Genomic DNA, 22,282 nt, shown 5'->3' on the forward strand with positions numbered 1-22,282 from the left:
GTACTTTTCCTGGGATTCTTGGTAGTATGGTCACCAACTACAGAAGAATCATCATTCTATTCTGATATGGAAGGGAATAGTGCTAAGAAGCAGATTACAGTAAACAGTAGGAAAAATAGTTACACCCAATCTAATTCTACTATGTAGGATAATAAACTAACTATTCTCATGAGTTGCTGTTCAGATATGAGAGCTAACTTTGCAGCCTTCTCACTCAAAGAGCCAGATAAGAAAAGAGCAGGTAGCTTTTATCACTCTCTTCCCAAAGAGAAAAGAAACTTGACAAAGATTTTTTTCAGCTTTGTAAGCAATGATAGAAGACATAAGATTATCAGAAAAGTTAGCATTTGTCAGGCTCCACTGTAAGTCTAATATAACTGCTTAGCAAGAGAAACCTTAGTAGACACGAATATACATTTTTCAGTAACAGATTTGCTAACAAGATCTAGAAAATTGTAATTACTGCTTCAAAAACTGTTCCTTTCTAGACTCAAATGAAAGATTATAAACCAAAAAGCCATAAATAGGAATTACTAACTTACCAATTGATGCATCACCATCTAACAAATTGTCATCTTCAGAAGTTTGAAAGTCCATAATGACACCTGCTCCATCTAAAAGTTCCTCATCACTGCTTGCACTGGTTATACTGTTGTAACTATTTCGATAGTAGCCCCTATGGAACAGCTGCTCAGACTCCATTTAGCTGCTTTATAACCTAAGAGAAGGAAGAACACTGTATTAGGAAGCAGCTTTTAAGATACACAATATAGAACAGATAATTCATATTAAATAAAGCAAATACGTTTGAGCTTCGTTTGATAAAAACTCAGATCATACTATGTAGAACAATGTCTAAGTACTATATTTTAATACTTTTTATTAGTTACATATTGGTATAACAATACTTACAATGTAGGACCTCTTAAGCAAGGAAGAATTTCTTTATGGCTAATTCTCCCTCATCCCCCTTCCCAGTACCTTCCTACTTCAATTTCAATTCTCCTGTAACTATCTCACTCTGAAGAAATATAATAGTAATCCAAATAGGCTCCCTTTGGACAGATGCCTAGCCAATATTCATCTCTAAACAAGCACAAGGAAGGTCAATGGCATAAACAACACTCAGTGTTAATATTCTCAGGGTTGGGAGGTAAATGAAAAAGCAAGCTTCCTTAGCCACTAAGGCAGATCAGTGGGTCCAACTATGTTTATATAGTCTACTGTAATACCTACCTGAGTCAGAGCTCAGAGTATAAAGCAAGTTTTAAAACAGATTTTAAAAAAAATCACCTTAACTGTAGTGCATAAAAGAGTTAAGGCTGAATTTACTTAAATGGGGCTAAGTTGTAAATTACTGAAAGACTTTTATTAAGAAGTTGGAAACCAAAAATAGACATTAAGAACTGGTTCCAGTGTAATATAAGTCAATCAACATGAACTTCATTTTTTAACCACACATTCATAATCAAATAGGGTAGCAAAGTTTATCCCTTTGCTAACATGGAGGAATCTGCAAGTTGCAGTGGATCACCTTTTTGCACACTATATAATATGGCAACATTGGTTATGAAAAAGAGGGATGGACACACAAGATTTGCTTGTGTTTACTTCATATTCACGCAGGGAGAGGCTAATTAGTCTGTACTTTCGATACTGCCAAGATGTGAGCCAGTCATTTCTATAGGCCTATCTGGAGAGAAAATGCCACTGAACCTTGATGACTCTCTTCCCTGCTTCTACTCAGAAACAAACACACACACACACAGTTACTAACTTTTCTGTAACTGTTCTTTGAGCTGTGTTGCACATGTTCATTCCAATGTAGGTGTGTGTGAACCCCAAGCACAGTTGCCAGAATTCTTTCCCCTAGTGGTATCCATCGGGTTGGCTCCAGTGCCCTCTGGTGCCATGCACTCATACTGCCGGTACAAAGGGTCCTGCTGACCCCTCTCCCTTTCAGTTTCTTCTTACTGACCGCCTCTGATAAGAGGGAGCAGATGGTGGGTTTTGAAATGGCAACACATCTTGAAGAACAAGTTACGGAAACATTAGTAACAGTTTTTCTTCTTCAAGTGCTTGCACATGTCCATTCCAATATAGGGGACTCTCAAGCAGTTGTACAGGAGGTAGATTCAGAGTTCAAGGACAAGGTGACTGCAAGACTGTGCGACCGAAGCTGGCATTGTCTCTAGCTTGCTAGGTGATGGCATAGTGCATTGATTACATGTGCACGGACGACCAGGTTGCTGCTCTGCAGATGTCCTGGGTAGAGACTTGTGCTGGGAAGGCGGCAGAGGAGGCCAGAGTGGTTTAGCGCAGAATACTGGCAGGAAGATTGCTTCACTGTAGTGGAATTGTGAAACCACCTTTGGGAGGAACGACAAGTATGGGCACGGCTGGACTTTATTCCTGAAGATGACCATATATGGGGGCTCTGATGTGAAGGCCCAGATCTATGAGACTCTTCTGGCCAAAGCGATGGCCACTAAGCCCTGGTCTACACTGTGGGGAAGCAGGAGATCAAGTCTGGGTGTAGCAGAAGCTGTATTGGGGCTGCCACTGAAAGCCCTAAGAGTAGTGAACCAATGTTGTCTGGGGGTTATGAGAATGACCCATGCTTGGTCATGCTTGATTTTCATCAGAACCTTCTGAATCAGCGGGGTAGGAGAAAATGCATAATACAGGTACTTTGTCCATGACAACAGGAACGCATCTGTGACCTGGGCTGTGGCCTCACAGAGAACTGATGACATTTTCTGTTGTTGCGGGTAGCGAACAGGTATATAAGGCGAGTCCTGCACCACTGGGGGATGTCCCTTGGGATGTTCGCTCGGAGAGATCACTCATGGTTAAGGCTACGAGTCTGTCACAGAAGTCACAGATTTTGTGACTTTCTGTGATCTTTTGCAACGCCTGGTGCTGGCTCGGGGCTGCCTGAGCCGGGCAGCCCCTGAGCTAGCAGCAGCAGTTTGGGTGTGTGGGAGGGGGCTCAGGGCTATAAGCAGGGGGTTGGAGTGTGCGGGGGGAGGCTTACCTCAGGGTGGGGGATCCCTTGCAGTTACTAGGCAGGGGAGAAGCCAAGGGGGGTCTCAATGCTGCTCGCAGGCCCCGTCCCCGCTGCTCCTATTAGCTGCGGTTCCTCATCAATGGGAGCTGCAGCAACCAGTGCTTGTGGTGGGAGCCCTTGCCCTGGCCCCTGCCTCCGCCGCCTAGGAGCCGCAGGGACACGGAGCTGGGTAGGAAGCCCCGCCAATACCCCTCCCCCTGTACCAGCAGGGGTCCTGGGCCACATCCCCTAGCACCCACAGTGCCCCAGACACCTCTCCTCCCCCCCCAGAGTACCCACTGCCCCAGCTCAAGTTTTAATGAGGGTGGGTATTTTTAGTAAAAGTCACGGACAGGTCACGGGCCGTGAATTTTTGTTTATGGCCTGTGATCTGTGCATGACTTTTACTAAAAATACCTGTGTCTAAACTGTAGCCTTACTCATGATGGCTGGTTCTGCGATCCCAGAAGGTAGGACACTTCTAAACTGATGGAATGAGCTCCAACAGTTGGATTGCTTCTTGACACAGAGGGGAAGAATGCGCACTGCCCTGTTTATGTAGAACATGGCCATTATATTATCTATGAGAACCGATACAGTCCTGTTCATAGTGTGGGGTAGAAAACCTGGCAGGCAAGGCAGACTGCCCTGAGCTCCCTGATGTTGATATGTAGAGAAAGTTCTTCTTGAGACCAGAGGCCCTGAGTCCTGAGGGATTCTAGGGGGGCTCCCCAGCCGAGGGCTGTTGCTTCAGATACAAGAGACATCAGGAGTTGAGGTCTTGAGAAGGGTACACCTGCATATACCATGCGGTGGTTCAGCCACCATGTTAGTAAGTTGAGGAACTGAGCAGGCATCATGAGCACTGAGTCCAAGTGATGACGTGAGGAGGAGTATACCATGGCCAACCAGGCCTTGCTTGATGCACAATGTTTGTCCATGAAGCCATATGGCACAGAAGGCTTAGATTCTTTCATACAGTTATGATTGGATGAGCCTGGAGGGACCTTATCAGGGATGTAATCAAACAAAAACTATCGCCTGGAAGTAGAGCTCTCACATGGAGTTAAGAACTGCGCTAATGAACAATGTCCTTTGGAGCAGGATAAGGGTGGATTTCTGGTCATTTATCAGTAGACCCAACATGCTAACGGTCCATTGGATGTGAGGGAGGTTGCCTTCCACTTGAGCTCTGGACCGGCCCTTGACCAGCCAGTCGTTGAAGTACGGGAATACATGGACTCCCATTTTCCTGGGAAAGGCTGCCACCACTACCATGCATTTAATTGAAGACCATTCGGCCTGACAGCCGCACCAAAGGAAGGACCACAAACTGATTATGACCTTGGTTCGCTACAAATCTTAGGAATTGTCTGGTCTCAGAAAATTGACATGCGTCTTTTAGATCGAGGGCAGCATACCAATCCCATGGATGCAGCGAGGGAATGACAGAAGCCAAGGAGACCATGTGGAACTTAAAGTGTTTGAGATAGCAGTTGAGATGACGCAGGTCTAAAATTGGTCTGAGACCACCTTCAGCTTTCAGAATTTGGAAGTAATGGGAATAGAACTCCTTTCCTCTTAGGTGGAATGAAACCTCCTCCTCAGCTCCCAGGAGCTGAATGAGGGATTGGGCTTCCTGTTCCTACAGTTGCTCATGAAAAGGGTCCCTGAAGAAGTACAAGAAGGGGGGGGTTGGGAAGGTGCGGTAGACAAAAAATTGGATGGTGTAACTCACTTCTACTGTGCTGAGAACCCAGCAATCTGAAGTAATCTAAGTCCAGGCTCCCAGGAAGTGGGAAAAGTGGTTTGAGAACAACGGGGTTGCTGGATTCGGCGTAGAGGGGATTGCAATGTCAACCTTGAGTGTCTCTGCAAAATAAGTGCTTTAAGGTCCCCAAGTGTCTGGGGCTGGTCTGCGTAGGTCCTGCCAAGGAGGATGGTAGAGGGGGCCTACATTTGAACCCCCTGCTCTTCCTCTGTTGATCTTGCTTGGCTATTTGGGCAAAGTAGCAGCCAGTCTGTTGGGGCCTGTAGTGCTTCCTCAATACTGCTGATGGATACAGCCCCAGCAATTTCAAGGTCTCCTTTGAGTCCTTGAGACCATGCAGCTAGCATCTGTTTGCTCAGAGAAGAGCAATGATCCTTGAAAGGGAAGGTCTTATAAGGTTTATTGCACCTCACGTGGGAGCCCAGAGGACTGCAACCATGAACTCCTGTGCATAGTTACCGCTGTGGCCATTGATCTGCCCGTGGAATCAGTGACATCCAGAGCTGCCTGAAATGAGGCTCGTGCTACCGTCTTCCCTTCCTCCATTAAGAACAATAACTCCTGTCTAGAGTCCTGGGGACAAGGCCCTTAAATTTTAACACGCTCCCACATATTCAAATCATAATGGCACAGCAAAGCTTGCTGCTTCACTAGGGGGAGCTGTAGGTCCCCTGTGGAGTATGCCTTCTGACCAAACAGGTCCAATTTCTTTGGATCTTGCACCTTGGGCATAGGACCTGCTAGTCCTTGTCAATCCCTTTTGTTGGCGGCTGCTACTTGCCGGGATCTCGGGGGAGGGTGTGAAAAGAGGAATTTGTACCTTTTAGCTGGTTCAAAGTACTTGTGTTCTGTATGCTTTGCTGTAGGAGAAGGGGAGGCAGGGATTTGCTACAGGACCTTGACCGGGTCCATAATGGCTGCTACTCTAGAATGACCTGCCACCAAGAGACTGTATGTTGTCTCCTTGACCACCTCTACGTTTACTCCCAAGTTAGAGGCTATCTGCTACAACAAGTTCTGGTACACCTTGTGGTCATCTTGCGGCGGGGACATCCCTGCTGCTGTAATACTGCAGCATCTGGGGAGCAGGATGAAGAGTCTATAATGGGCTGAGGAGCCTCCATCACTTCCTCAATGTCCGCCGGGACCTGTGGGGCTTCCTCCTGAGGCTTGATGCTGGGTTCGGTACCAGAGTCCGAGGTCTCTTGATGCAGTACCAGGTGTGCCCTATTCTCTAAGGCAACAGAATATGATCAGCCCCAAGGATTCCAAAACAGTCATCGCATAGGTGCCAATCCCCACGGACCCAGTGGCCAAGAGTTTGGAGGCACCCTTGTACATGGGCCCGCAGTTGAATAGGAATGGCCCAGGGAGCAGCACAGGTAGCTGTGGTGATTGGGGCAGGGGTGGTGGAAAGAAGAGGAATAAGATTCCCACTTCCGAGTCCATAGAAAAGGATGAGCTGTGGTGTGGAGACCAAGGCAGTGCCGTTCTCTTTGATGGCCGTGATTGATGTTGTGAAGATCTTGAGGAGGTTGCCAATGGAGGTTTCCCTCTAGACAGTGGCAGTGGTACAAGGCAAAGTCCAGGTGACATCTCTGTACTGCTCAGTGGCACTGGCAGTACCAAGTCCTGACCCTCTGGGGATGCCAACAACGGTAGGGAAAAAAGGTCCCTGGCTGCTGCAAACACCTCTGGAGTTGACAGCACTGTAAACTGGCCAGTACGCTGTTGGTCCACAGGAGGTGGCTCCTGTACTGGTATCAGTAGGGCTTGCAGCTGTACTGGAGTTGCTGACACCTGATGCTACAGTGCTGGCTCAATGCAAGTCTTGCTCTATCATAGTCCACTTGTCTGCTTGCCTTCGGCACCGGGGATTGGCTCTTCTCTTGGTGTTTATGGTGCTGCTTCTTAGGCAATGGAGAAGATGATCAGTGCTAGGATTCCCGACCTGTGGGAGGAGCACTTCACACTACAGCTGAAGTGCTTGGTGCTGAGCCAAGTGTGGCTCCAAGGCAGATCTTAAGGCTGCCTGCATGAGGAGGACCTTCAGTCTTGCTGCTCGGTCCTTTTTGGTGTAGGGTTTGAAGTCCCTGCAGATTTATCAATGGTCTTTCCTATGAGATTCTCCCAAGCACTTGAGACAAATTGAGTGCAGGTCACTCAAAGGCATAGATTTATCACAGGAAGTGCAGGGCCTGGTAACCGAGGTATGCCCTGGCACCGGGATGTGGACGACTCTAACTAAACGTGAAGGGACCCAAAAACTTACTATTAAAAACTACCAACTACAATAACTATTTCCACTAAAGTAGAAGAAAAGTCACTCAGAAAAAATTGCCTAAGCAATGGGCGGGTGGGTGGGATAGCTCAGTGGTTTTGAGCATTGACTTGCTAAATCCAGAGTTGTGAGTTCAATCCTTGAGGGGGCCATTTAGGGATCTGGGGCAAAAATCTGTCTGGGACAGTACTTGATCCTGCTGTGAAGGAAGGGGACTGGACTCTATGACCTTTCAAGGTCCCTTCCAGTTCTATGAAATAGGTATATCTCCATATAATAAGAGTTCCAGCAACCATCATGAGTGGTAAGAAGCAACTGAAGGGGATTGGGTCAGCAGGGTCCTTTATACCAGGGGTATGAGAGTGTGGCACCAGAGAGTGCTGGAGCCAACCCAACAGATACCACTAGGGGAAACAATTCTGGCAACTGTGCTTGGGCACACACATGCCTACACTGGAATGGACATGTGCAAACACTTGAATGATATATACGTGCATTAGTCTCAACTATCTTATTAGGTCAACTAGCACACAGCATAGCTCACCATTAGAGATTACTATAGTAACTATACTCTGACATGCTTTACATTCAGTGGTTTTGCTCAAAAGGAGGGATGCTATTTTTGTACACCAAAGGTTAATGCAGCATACAAAACTATCTTAGCAAATAAAAATATATCTGCATAGTGGCTTATTGGCACTTCCACAGTGTAAGAGAACTGGGTTTAGAAGGCTGGTGAAACTGAAACAGCATGGAAAATTGTGTGTGTATGTATGTGTATTTTTTAAATATATAAAATACACACAATATATATATGGTGCTTATGCACATGGGGGGTGGGGCACATAGTGGGAAACTTTGGGATTCATGTAGAATTCACAGTAAAATGCCAAGGAAGTGAGAAGAGAAGCTGCAAAAAGGAAAATAGAAGAAAATTACAATGTTTTCAACCATCCTCAGACACTTCCATTTTTACATGGTACTTCTGGATACCTCAAGATAATGTTCTAAATGCCAGCTAAAGACCTAGTCTTTCTATTTAAATATAAAGATGGTCTCAGTGGAAAAAAGGACACTCTAAAATTATTACAAATGTATATAATCTGTTAAACATTTCCTCTCCACAAACTATTGTTGGTGTCTATCAGACTTGCCTTATTCCATAGTAAAACCATATTATTTGTCCATCTTTTCATGATGAATATCAGAATGAAAAAAAATACATCACATACTCTAATATCAAGTGATTTTGGTTGCCAAGATGTTTCATTGCTTCTTTTATGCCCCAAGATCAAACACTGAATTATACATACTCACATATGACAATGTCAAGGGTGGCATGGCAAAAAATGAGTTCTTTCCCTAGTAACTGCATGTTCAATTGCACATTAGAGACAACTAGGTTGTGATATTAGCTTAATATTGATCTAAATAACACAAGGAACTCTATTACACACACAAAATGACCGACTAATTTGGTGTTGATTCCTGAATGAACACATGCATCAATATGCACCCTACAATGCATTACTTTGTGCATTTGTTTTTTAAAGTTTACACCTTATTTCCACTCAATGTCTAACTTCAACTTCCAACCCCTAGATCTTGTCATACCTCTGTTAAACAGAAACCCTATCATCAATTATTCATTATGCCTATTTTTCTGTTAGACTAAAGAACCATCTATTTTCAGAAATCTCTTCCCCTCAGAGGTATGTAGACACCATGATCAAGTTATCTGTTAACATTCTCTTGGATGAACTAAACAGATTGAGCTTCTTAAGTCTCACTGAATGGCATGTTCTCCAGACCTCATATTCTTCTGTATCTGTTCTGAACCCATTCAAATTTTTCCACATCCTTTTTGATGTATGGATATCAGAACCAGCTACAGTACTCCAGAAACGTTCTTATCATATAGAGAGGTAATACCACCACCCTACCCCTAGTTTATATTCCCTTGCTTATACAGCCAAGGATATTAACCCTCTTAGCTACTGCATCGCACTGGGAGCTCATTTTCATGTGACTATCTACTGTGACTCCTAAATCCTTTTCGGTGTCAGTGCATTCTAGAATACTCCCTTCCATCTCATAAGTGACACCTACATTCTTTGTTCCCTGATGTTTTTTTTATTAGAGACAAATAAAAGGTCATACATGTTGCTCAAATGAGCCCACCTTACCAGGTGATCTAGATTGCCTGTAAAAGTAACTTGCCCCCATCATTATTTACTTCTCTACCAATTTGTATCATCTGCAAATTTTTCCAACAATGATTTTATATTTTTTCCAGATCATTGATAAAGATATTGAACAGCATTGGGCCAAGACAGATTGCCATAGGATCCCATTAGAAATACTCCCATCAGATGACAATTCACCATTCACAATTACTTCTTGTGCTGTATCAGATAACCTGTTTCTAATCCATTCAATATGGACTTCACTGATTTTTAGAGCGCTTTTTTTTTTTTTTTTAGAATGCCATACAGGAATAAGTATATAATATCCCAGTTATATTTAATAACCAACCTTGTGACCTGATCAAAAAGCTACATCAAGTCTGACATCTATTAATGATCCATTAAACCACGCTGAATGGCATTAATTAAGCTACCATTCTTTAATTTTTCACAGATTCACATATTATCCTTCCCATTATTTTATGTGGGACTGATGTCAGGCTAAGAGACCTACAGTTACCCAGGTCATTCCATTTACTCTTTTTAAATACTGAGAAATTAACTACCCCTTCCCCCACTCTTCTGGAATTTCCTCAGTGTTCCAAAATGTGTTTAAAACAAACAATAGTTGACAGAACTTCTCTGCAGTTTTTTTTTTAAATACTCTAGTGTACAAGTTACTCAAGTCCTACTGATTTAAAAATGTTTAACATCCTCCCTAGTTATTGATGGAGTTAGTGGCAGAGTAGAGACAAGAACACAGATGCTTACCTCAGAGTCCTCGTATTCACAACAATGACCACTCTCCCTCTCCCCCACCAACCATCCTCAAAAGTTTTAGGATACCATACCAGTAAAAGGTACATTTTCTAGTTTTAATGCTTCAAATTATAATTTATTCAATGGAATAATGTATAGTACAGTGATAGTCAAAATGGTTATATAAAAATGGCACTCTTATTCAGTAGGTATTTATTCAGTGCTATATCTGCATATGTTGCCAGTAAAATAAGTTTTTAGATTTATTAGCATTTCAGAGTCAATACCGATATCAGAGAGTAAGGTGGAATCTATTGTCTTTTGCAAGTCAACAAGACTGTTAAAGCCCTGCTCCTGCAAAGACTTACACAGATGCTTAACCTTAAGCATGTACTTAAAACTAAGCCCTTTTGTAAGAATCTGCAGGGTCAGGGTCTAAGTTTAAAATGTAGAATTAATCTACTGGTGATGTTTCACAAGGAAAGATAAAGTACAACTTGGCCTTCAGATTTAAGAAGAGTTTCCAAGACTGGTAATCAGAAAATTTGACTTGCACATGGAGCAAATTCAGTACAGACATCACATACAAAAAAATGGAACCCCACAATGCCATTTGTACAGTCATTTTTTCAAGTTCAATTTAAATTGAAACAATACATTATGCTACTGAAATTTAATATTGTGCTTCTACAGGAAGAAAAATGAATTACTAATGGTTTGTTTTCAGTTTCTCCTGTTGAACCAATAAAGCTGTCAAGTTTTTCCCAACGATTTACAATGTAAAAGACACTGATTTAGGGAAATTACACTTCTACCATTATATGGACTGAAGACAATGTCATACTGAAAGCTAAGAATACTCATTGATTATTTTAGTCATATTAAAATATGCCCTGTTTGAGGGTGCATTGTTATCACAAGTCAATTTCTCACAGGCTGTTTAATCTCCATTTTCCCCTAGAATGCACCTGAACATAATTGCTACAATTTATTAAGCAGCTCTACTTGAAATTCTTAAACAGGCATTATTTGTCAAATACATGATCTTGACATTCCCTGTACTAGTGCAACCACCTAGAACATTTAATTTACGAATACTGATGATGGCTTGGTTATGGGATGTTTTCTGTATGACTATGTCAGTTATACAATAGGAGACTAGAGGCAGGGATAAAGCAAAGAATGGCTCAAGATAGCCAGGACTCCGCAAATACTTGAGTGCTAAAGGGACAATGCCAGAACTACTAACTTCAAAGATTTTGCCTCCTCTGGAGGTATCCTGCAAAACTGGCTTGAATCAGGGTGGAAAAACTCCTAGAATGGAAAAGAACAAAACGCTGGCTGGAACTCTCTCAAGAGAGCTTGGGGGTTTGTTGGGGGAACTAGACAGACATGGAGGTCCGAGGGGGGTTTCTAAATAAGTTAGGCCTGCCGAGGTTACAATGAAACCATGGTAAGCCTTTAGATAAGACAGCCATGGAGGCAGACTGTTTTAAAATCCTTATTCTCTAAAGGCTTTGTTCCTACTGCTAAACAAACAATACTATTGTTATAAGAAGGCAGTTTGATCACTAAAAGAACAGGAGTACTTGTGGCACCTTAGAGACTAACAAATTTATTAGAGCATAAGCTTTCGTGGACTACAGCCCACTTCTTCGGATGCATATAGAGTGCAAATTAGACACAACCAACTCAGGATTGAATAAGGACTGGGAATGGCTGAGCCATTACAAACATTGAATCTATCTCCCCTTGTAAGTATTCCCACACTTCTTATCAAACTGTCTGTACTGAGCTATCTTGATTATCACTTCAAAAGTTTTTTTTCCTCTTACTTAATTGGCCTCTCAGAGTTGGTAAGACAATTCCCACCTGTTTATGCTCTCTGTATGTGTGTATGTATATCTCCTCAATATTTATTCCACTCTATATGCATCCGAAGAAGTGGGCTGTAGTCCACGAAAGCTTATGCTCTAATAAATTTGTTAGTCTCTAAGGTGCCACAAGTACTCCTGTTCTTTTTGCGGATACAGACTAACACGGCTGCTACTCTGAAGTTTGATCACTGTACACTGCTGGAAGTAAAGAACAGCAAGTACCTGAACTCAGTCCGACCTGTTGGGTAAGCATGGCTGATACACGGGATATTGTAGCCCAAGACAAGCGTGGATAAAAATATATTATTGAAAAAATGGATTACTTTGATTTAAATTGAATTTTTTGTCCAATTATCGAGCGATCCATCCCATCATCAAGTCCCAGCTTCTGGGAGTCAGAAGTTTAGGGACACCCACAGCATGGGGTTGTGTGCCTGACTATCTTGGCTAATAGCCATTGATGGACTTACCTTCCATGAACTTATCCCATTTCTTTTTGGAACCCAGTAATACTTTTGGCTTTCAGAACATCCATTGATAACAAATTCCACAGGTTGACTGTGCGTTGTGTGAAGCACTTCCTTATGTTTGTTTTAAAAACTGCTGCCTATTAATTTAATTGGGTGACCGCTGGTCCTTGTAGTTTACACCATCACATAACATACTTCCTTATTAATTTTCTCCATACCATTCATGATTTTACAGACCTCTATCTTATCCCGTTAGTCATCTCTTTTCTGACCTGAACAGTCCCAGTCTTTAATCTCTCCTCACATGAAAGCTGTTCCATACTCCTCTTTTTTGAAATAGGGTGACCAGAACTTCACACAGTATTCAAGGTGTAAATATACATGGATTTATATAGTGACATTATGATATTCTTTATCTTCTTGTCCCTTTCCTAATGGTTCCTAACATGGTTGGTTTTTTTGACTGCTGCTGCACACTACACAGATATTTTCAGAGAACTATCCATGATTAATCCAAAATCTGTTCCTTGAGTGGTAACAACTAATTTAGACCCCATCATTTTGTATGTACAGTTGGGATTTTGTTTTCTAATGTACATTACACTTTGTGTTTATCAACACTGAATTTCATCTGCCATTTTGTTGCCCATTCACCCAGTTTTGTGAAATCCTTTCTTCTCTCTTCAGAAGAAGCTTTGGATTTATATAGCTTGAGTAACTTGGTATCATCTGGAAACTTTGCCACCTCACTGTTTACTCCCTTTTCCAAATAATTTATGAATATGTTGAACAGTATTGGTCCCAGTACAGACCCTTGTGGGACCCTGCTATATACCACTCTCCACTGTGAAAACTGACCATTTATTCCTACCTTTTGTTTTCTATCTTTTAACCAGTTATTGATCCATGAAGGATCTTCCCTCTCATCCTGTGACTGCTTACTTTGCGACCTTGTTGAAGGCTTTCTGAAAGCCCAAGTATGCTACATCTACTGGATCATCCTTGTCCATATGCTTCTTCCCATCCTCAAAGAAAATTGTAATAGATTGGCGAAGCACGATTTTCCTTTAACAAAAGTCTGATTGACTCTTTCCCAACATACCATGTTCATCTACATTGTCTAAAATAAACAATGTTTATAATACCTCAGATATAAACCTGAAACTTTTCATTGTAATTATGTACACACACACACTTCAGTAAAATAGAGATGAATTATAGATATTTGCTGAAAATCTGGAAAGTACCAGAATTCTAAGGGAATGTCTACACTGCAATTGGAGGTGCAACTGCAGTACGTGTAGACATACCCAAGCTAGCTTTAATCTATCTAGCTCAGGTATCAATAGCAGTGAAGCTACCACAGCATGGGCCTCAGTCTGGGCTGTATAAGGATCCTGTGTATATAATCACATTCTTAATTCACCCTGAAATCTGTGGTTCTGTGCCTTCATGGTTATTGATTCCCATACTAGCTTTAATCTAGTTAGCTTGGAATGCAGTCAAACCTCCCACAACTGTGCAGACATATCCTAAAAGTTAAGATTCTTACCAGTTAAAGTGTATGTTCTTAACACCATATTTGCTTGGTAACAAATGCAGTAATTGATGTTGTCAAACAATTTCAGTTATGACCCTAGGATATTACATCATCATAACTTTGCAACAGTAAAACTAAATTTTCCATAAAAAAATCATCTAGACAGAATTCCCAACCAGTTCTACTTATCCAATCAAGGAGCTGCCTGGATTAAACAGACATCCTTTCCACTGTGTTAAATAGAGAAGGGAACAGTAGAAAAAGCTGTAATAATTTAGTACCTCATCCAAGATAGTCAATGGGAAAAAGTGGAGTAACCAACATCATACATGGGAGGTAAATAAAGCATCCTTCTTTCCCCCACCCAACACAGCGAGCTGCACCATTACTCCAGTCAGGCAATGCAGGAGCACTTACTGTTCCCCCAGCCTTTACCAGCTACCAAAAAAATGCTCCTTTAAGGCTTGACTCTGCTACCTTTACTCATGCTAAGCAGCATCAGCAATTTCAGCAGAACTGCTTGCAAAGTTAGGTTCTACTAAATGAAAAAGGGGTGGCAGAATTGCATTTGTAATTATTTCAATGTCAGAAGCACAAAGAATGTAGGACTCAGTCTGATTAAAACAAGTAAATGATCTGGCATACAGTGGTAATGCTGTGCTACTGTAATGTTAGGAGTCATATGATTTGGAGCACAACTTTCAAGGTATGCGGCAGGGCCCATGTGTTTTGCCTGACATTGAGGAGAGTTAAGGGAGGCTAGAGCATTCTCTAGTGTGTTGGGGAATTATTTGCATTCACAGCTTCTGTTTCTTGAAGGAGTGAGTTGACTGAAATTTGTATTTGATTTTATAGTTTTAAATAATTGGTAGGGCACTAAGAGTTTGTGTACAGATGCTTTTTATAGTTCAAACTAAGAGGAAAAAAAAGTTACCCTGAAAAGCCTTCTACAGACATATGAGCCATTGAAAACTCTTATGTCTCAAATTGCTCAAAAGATCAAGTAGATTATGTTAGTGGTACACAGTGTAACATCATAAGAAAACACACCACAGTTATATATGACATCCAGTAAGGAAAGGACAATAGCAATAACAATATTAAGTACCAGGGTGGATTGATTTAAATCACCAAGTGGAAAGCCACAATTTATATCACTGATTTTAATCAACTTTTCCATTTGTACATCAGTTATTTTCTAAATAAAAGTATACTCTCAATGGTTTATATAACCATTAAAACATGCTGATTTATAACTAAAGAGAACCTTTTGACTAGATTTGACTAGATTTTTGCTACCTAGGAGAGTACACTATAAACATTTATTTAAGCAATTATATAACTTAATGTTTTCTGATTCTTATTAATTGTACATTTTTAGTATGTTAGAAAGTGGTGAAAGATATACAGCTTATTAACTTTCTGCTCATGATTTGTGTCAAGCTGCATTAGGATGGTAACTTGAATTTAATTGAACACAACAGTAAATTTATTCATTGTTTAAATGTTTTAAGAGATTATAATAAGTTTAAGCCTCGACATATATAAAATTAAACCTAAATCGAATACAAAACAGGTTTATTTTTAAAATAAGTGTTTTTGGGGGAGGGATAGCTCAGTGGTTTGAGCACTAGCTTGCTAAACCCAGGGTTGTGAGTTCAATCCTTGAGGAGGCCATTTAGGGACCCGGGGCAAAAATCTGTCTGGGGATTGGTCCTGCTTTGAGCAGAGGGTTGGACTAGATGACCTCCTGAGGTCCCTTCCAACCCTGATATTCTATGATTATTAGAATTTAAGTAACAAAATAAAGTCCAATTTAAATAAATTCATTTTTTATTTTTTCAAAAAACAATGTATTTTTATCCACCCTGTTAAGTGCTGCTAATAGTAACAGGAAATTGCCATCTGTCATTTGCACTTAATGACAAAAAACACATCAAGACAAGTTTTCATACCAGTTTTAGATAGGGTGACCAGACAGCAAGTGTGAAAAATCAGGACAAGGGGTGGGAGTGATAATAGAAGCCTATATAAGAAAAAGCCCCAACTATCGGGACTGTCCCTATAAAATTGGGACATCTGGTCACCCTAGTTTTAGACCATTTGATAAAGGAGGAATACAGCTATGTTCCCCATATAATTTGACTTAACTTGTTCTAAAAAACACATCAGGCAACATGTAACATTATGAAAATATCAGGCAACTTTCAGCATAGAAGGGGAATATAGTTAGTGCTTTAAAAGTAAATTAAAAAACAACAACTTTACAGATCCTTTAAGTTCTACTTGAAAGAAATGAAATAAAAGCCTCCTGCAGAAAAAAGGGATGTACAATAAGGCAGCATTTAAGTACACACACTATAGATTGGAAAATCATTATATAGGGAAGTTCAGAAATAAAAAAGTAAAAGAGCTGGAAGTTTACCTTTGTGGTATAATGCACACAATTAAATATCCACAAAACATAAAATATAATATGGTATTTTTCACGTTATAACTTTAAGCAGAAGCTAGTATACAGACCTAAGTTATAGATTCCATATTGTTTTCTCTTAAGACTACATTTCTCTCAGACATCAAATCTACTGAACTTGAGTTAAAAAAAGGCTAAAGGACACAGAATAGTGAAAAATATTGAATGGTACATACCAATACAGAATGGGAATTTTACCTCTATATTGAACGTTCTTGTCCTCTTGAAAGCAGTTACAATTAAATACTCATCTCTGAGGGCACTTCTTATGCACTCACTCAGCATTTAAAATTCTGAAAAAGCCACTAGCCTACTTATGATGAAAACTGAACTCGTGCTCCAAATCATATGACTCCTAATGTTAGAATAGAACTGTAGTGCCATTATAGTTAAGGATAAGCTATACTTTGAAAATTTCAGAAGTGCTAAAGTTACTTAGGAGCCAAAGGTCCATTTTCAAAACTGACTTAGGCACTTGGGATTGTAAATCTCACTGAAAGTCAATAGAACTTGGTCTTGTTTACACATAAAAATTGTACTACTTTAACTATATTAGTTTAGTTAAGCAGCATAGCCCAATTAGTGTAGATAATCATCTCAGCGTAAGAGTGCTTATACCTGTATACTGAAATCCTGTACAGCAGAGGTTCCCAAACTTGGTTCATGACTTGTTCAGGATAAGACCCTGGCGGGCCACGAGATGCTCTGTTTACCTGAGCGTCCACAGGTACGGCCATTTGCAGCTCCCAGTGGCTGTGGTTCGCCGCTCCCGCAGCTCCCATTGGCCGGGAATGGCAAACCATGGTCACGAGGAGTTGTGAGCAGCTGTACCTGCGGACATGAGGGATAATACCAACACAAAAATATGTTTAGAGCTACTGATAGGCTCCTTTGGATATTCTACCTTCTCTTCCCTATCTGATATGGGAGTCAGTAGCTTTGCAGGGTCAAAATAAATGTGGTTAAAACTCAGCACACACATTCTCAGCTTGAAAATATTTGTAAACAAGAAAGTTTACACCTACTTGGCTATTTAAGTCCAGCGGGGGGAGGGGGGAATTAAGTTCCTTTGAATCCTTCATGAATAAATATGCATGAAATCTCAGTAATCAAACGTGTATGGGTTTTATGGCCTTTAAAAGTAGGATATGGGTAAAATCCACAAAGCTAAATAAGATTAGAGATGCACACAAAGCATAATCCTATGGCCTGAAATGAATCTTAAAAGGTATACTATCAAGGGGGGGAAAAAAACGTTGGAAGTTTAATATATTGTGTAAGACCCATCTACAAACTCGAAATCCTCTGCATCAGCTAGCTGGAAGTCTTTATTCAGTGTCAGGTTTAAGTAACAGACAAGGTTGGTGAGGTTATCTTTTAATTGATCAATTTCTGTTTAAGAAATGGCATACAAGCCAACAGCACTTATCTTTTTTACTTTCTTAGTTTCATAGGTACCATTGTAGAACTGATGAATGAAATTGTTTTTAATTGTTCACTTTATTAATGTAACTTCATAAGTAAAGTTTTATGAATGAAACAATATTCATTCATAAAACCGGTTACCCCAATAACTGGCTAATTAACAGTTAAGATGCTTGTTAAGAGCCATAGCTGTTCAGTCAGCTGCCTTTGTAAATTTCACTATCAATCCAATTCCTGCTTAAATCACTAAGACTTGCACTGTTTCAGTATTGTAACTTCTGTTCACCATTTATTATACTTGTCTATATTGTAACTTCTGTTCACTGTTTGCCATATTGTAATTCAAACCCCATTTTAAAACGCTTACTCCATTTTGTAAGGGCTTGCTGCAACCTTCATTTTTGCAAACCCTGCTGTAATCTTATTAGTTTAGATGTGTGAATGAGGTATGTATGGATGATGGAATCAACCTCCAGCCCCAGCCTGTCCTGATTAAATAGAGTTCAAACACCAACGGCTGAAGATGCAGACAAGAGCCCTAACAAAGTAAGAAGAATCCACCCTAAAAAGAAAAGGTACAATAGAAGGAAGATCAAAGCCCAGTCCCAGGCTGAAAGTCATGTCTGCAATTGATGGGTGATCAATCACCAAACCCAGAGGCAGCGTGACACAGCAAGACCTATAGATTCTGGATTCAAACTAAAGCCTACAAAAAGGATGGGTGAGATGGAAAACTTTGGAGGAGGGTAACATTCTGCTGCCAACATGGAAGGGCATCGGTGCATGCCCAACAGAGACCCAGCTCGTCCTTGTGCCTGGCTTTCCTGGCCAGTTAGCCGCCACAAGCTACGAACCCAAGCCACAGACTCAAGCAGGACTGGTAACTATGCAGCAGCTGCAGAACATCTGGTGTGTGTGTGTGTGTGTGTGTGTGTGTGTGTGTGTGTGTGTGTGTGTGTGTGAGAACGTGTGTGTGTTTATAAGTATTAGGTATAATGTGTGTGTATTAGGATTAAGATATTAGTTATTGGTCATAAATCAAATTGTTATCATAATAAATGTGGCATTTGTTTTGACCCCTAAAACGATCCTGTATAAGTTTGTGGGACAACACCATTAATGATGGTTGAAAATTTTTGAGAATAAGGTTAATTGGTTAATTTGTATTCCCTCTCGGCAGATGCCTATGTAGCAATGAAACTAACAGTGGCTACTTAGAAACAATATATATTTTGATAGTGAAATGTAACATTTTTAAAAGTTATTTAATTCCCACCAGATGATATTTTACAATATGTAACATGCCTTTAAAAAGAGTTATATTAGTGAATACCAACGACCCCACCCCCAAATCCTGATGTAAAAAGTAACTGCTAAATTCACCTAAACAGAAGTTAACTGCTAGAGATATACATTTGTAATGATAAAAAATGTTTAGCGATTTTGAAAGCAATGACAGAAGATTCAGACAGCTATCCAAGAGGTAAAATGAATATTTTAAAGGGACAGAATGAGAGCAGCCCAGAGATATCATGGAATGGAATTCAATGGAATGTTGTTAGAAATTATCAATTAAAAGGCTTTTGTGAGAAGACTGAAGGCAATTCTTTAAACATATGCACAAAGAATTAGTTTGTCAGGTTCTTGGTCTCTTGATATTAACACAACAATTGCAAAATTCAACTTACTCACATGCCTGTAGAATACAAATGTTTTGGTAAGAAATAAAATATTGAGATTGATGACAATTAAACAATCATGGGGAAAAATTGTCTATGTATCCGCAAGTTTTCATAACAATTTTGCAAAGTTATTGTTTCACATAATATCCGGAATTTGCGTTATGTCTGAGGAAAAAGAAAAATGTACATCTAACGACTCCCCATTATGGAAGACAACTCAACTGAAAAGTCTGTGTGAGACAATTATTAAATATTCTATTCTGTTCACAATCTGATTTTCCGATGGTAAAAATTCAGTACACTTACTCATTCTTTTAAAATTTATATCCAAAATAAATGGTAAGAGAGGCCTTCTGCAAAGCAAGCAGCAGAAGCAATAAATTTAATAAAGAAAAAAGAAATCAGAGAAAAGAGGGAGACTTCGAGAAAGAAACCCTATATTTGTTAGTTCATTTTCACTCACAGGTTCTGTAAAGTTAGTGGGAAACAAAAGGGGAAGTGATTTGACATTTACAAAAGTGACGGCCGATAAAAGAGAACCTCAAGAGAAGTGTTATAGTAAAAATAAAAAGTTCAAAGAGAAGATCTTTGTCTTTAATTAAATGAATAAAGTTAATGTCGAGACCAACAAAAAAATCTACTGAGGGAATAATGATTTTGAGAGGAACTTCCAGGAAAAGAACCTGGGTATAAGACTATCCTTTAGGGAGAATGGGTATTTGAAATAAAAATTTTAACTGGTGGTATGTCAAGACATTTGAACACCGCAATCACCGGATAATTAGTACTATTAAGGTGGTAGAAACTGTCCAAGACTAAGGCAGAGAAGTGATTTTAATTATGCAATTTTGACAGCTACTGTAGCATATCAGGGTTTTTTTAGATTAACAGCTAAAGGACAATTAAGTTTTAGACATTACCCATTCAACCTCTTATTGTTGAAAGAAATAAAACACATTACAGATGCTGCATATACAAAATGAATTTCCTGACTTGTGACTAAGGTGTCAACTATAATATGAATTAAAGTAGTATTTATAGTGAGTCAAATAAAAATTCATTTCTTCAAGTATTTCTTCCACAGAAAATTAGGTTTTCAAATATGCATAGGTTCATTTAATTATCTCGTTTTATTACACATCCACCTGCAATTTGGAAATCCACACACACGCAACAGCTTTCCAGAAATTTTAACTGACTTTTAAGGAGTTTTTTTTCAAACATAGCTCTGCCAAAGTCAGCCAATCAGACTGACGTAATTCATTTAAATGTGCTATAATTTGTTCGATAATTTAAATGAGGCTTAAAATGATCTCTACTTTCTTTTCACTGTTCCTGCTATGTACTTTTTGCACTTCTTTCAGCTTGGAGAATAAATATGGCAATGGTTTGAAAACACAGGAAACAATCATTGTTTCCATGAGAAATGGTTAAAATAGTTAATGAAAATATTTAACGGTATTATTTTTTTTTTTAAACAAAATTTGGGCAAGCGAGACCCCTTAGTGGCCCTTTAATGCATATTTGGGGTAAAGTGTACATGTGTCACCAAGAAATAAGTTTAAAAAAAATAAAGACATGTTTCTTGTGTTTCACACAAACATTCTAGGTGATTTCTACTTTATGGGTTATGTGATATTTTAAGAAGTTCTGCATAGTAGTCAGGGCCTGCATGGCCCCACACCACTTCCAGAAACAGCCAACGGCTGGCATATCTCTGCGGCCCCTGGCACAGGAAGGGGCGGGGGGGGCTCTGTGCACTGCCCCCGTCCCCAGCACCATACCCGCAGCTGCAGGGGCGGCACTGCACACGCTGTCCCCTTCCCCCCAGGGATGCACAGAGATGTGCCAGCAGCCGGCCGCTTCCGGAAGTAGTGTGGAGCTATGGCAGTAGGCAGCCTGAGCCATGCCGCTCTGCTGGCTGGGAGCCACCTGTAGTGAGTGCCTCCTGGCCAGAGCCTGCACCTTGCACCCCTTCCTGCCCCCCAACCCCCTGCCCCAGGTCAGAATCCCCTCCTATACCCAAACTCTCTCCCAGACCCCTCACCCTCTCCTGCACCCCAGCCTGGAGTCCCACCCCTGCCCCCAAACTCCCTCCCAGAAAAAAACTATTAGAACAGCTGTTCTAAGATAAGAAGTAGGCTATTTTGAATTAACAACTATATTCTACATTTTTAAGACTGAAATGTAACCACAGGATGGCTTTATTTTAATTAAAACACAAGTTTAGTATAGCATTAATAGCCTCGATGCCATAATTTTGATCATTTAGTTTTAAATTAGGAAAAAGTCTTGTGTACACGGCCCCCACAAAATCTAATAGCCCTGGGCCCACAGGAGAATTAATCCGCTCCTGATGGTAGCCCACAGCCAAACAGTTTAACTATACACTATATTTCAGATTCTTAAATATGTAAAATGTATAATATTTAAGCTGTGTGAAATGAATGAAGCCTTAACTCCAGTGGAAAAGATAGTACAGCAAAACGTTTTGGTACTCAGCTAGAATTACTGCATCTCATGACTCCTCTGTTGATGAATATCACAGACAATTTTGTTTTGTGCACGTAACTCAACAACATGAAAAGCTGAATAAAACAGTTAAAAGGAACTTCAGGAGGACTAAGGGCAGGGGTTTGAGGTATTGGAATGAAGTTGATGGCTATGTTTATTGTTTGGAATATGAATACTCCAATGCTATTGAGCTATTTTAATTAATTGTACACTTAAATGCTGTTATACCTGAATTCAAGGTACCCTATGCATTGT

The 22,282-nt window shown here is 40.3% G+C and overlaps 1 protein-coding gene across 2 annotated transcripts in view; it reads right to left on the minus strand.

Moving 5' to 3' along the window:
* The window catches only part of CLCN3 (chloride voltage-gated channel 3), a 121,057-nt gene that overhangs the window by 80,010 nt on the left and 18,765 nt on the right, over positions 1 to 22,282 (minus strand). For both annotated transcript variants that reach the window (XM_054030868.1, XM_054030866.1), the window contains exon 2: positions 543 to 718. In XM_054030868.1, coding sequence (XP_053886843.1) covers positions 543 to 702 — 160 coding nt within the window. In that variant the 5' untranslated portion in view covers positions 703 to 718. The remainder of the gene's footprint in view (positions 1 to 542; positions 719 to 22,282) is intronic.

Source organism: Malaclemys terrapin, chromosome 5 (genome assembly GCF_027887155.1).
Source record: "Malaclemys terrapin pileata isolate rMalTer1 chromosome 5, rMalTer1.hap1, whole genome shotgun sequence".
Taxonomy (NCBI): Eukaryota; Metazoa; Chordata; order Testudines; family Emydidae; genus Malaclemys; species Malaclemys terrapin.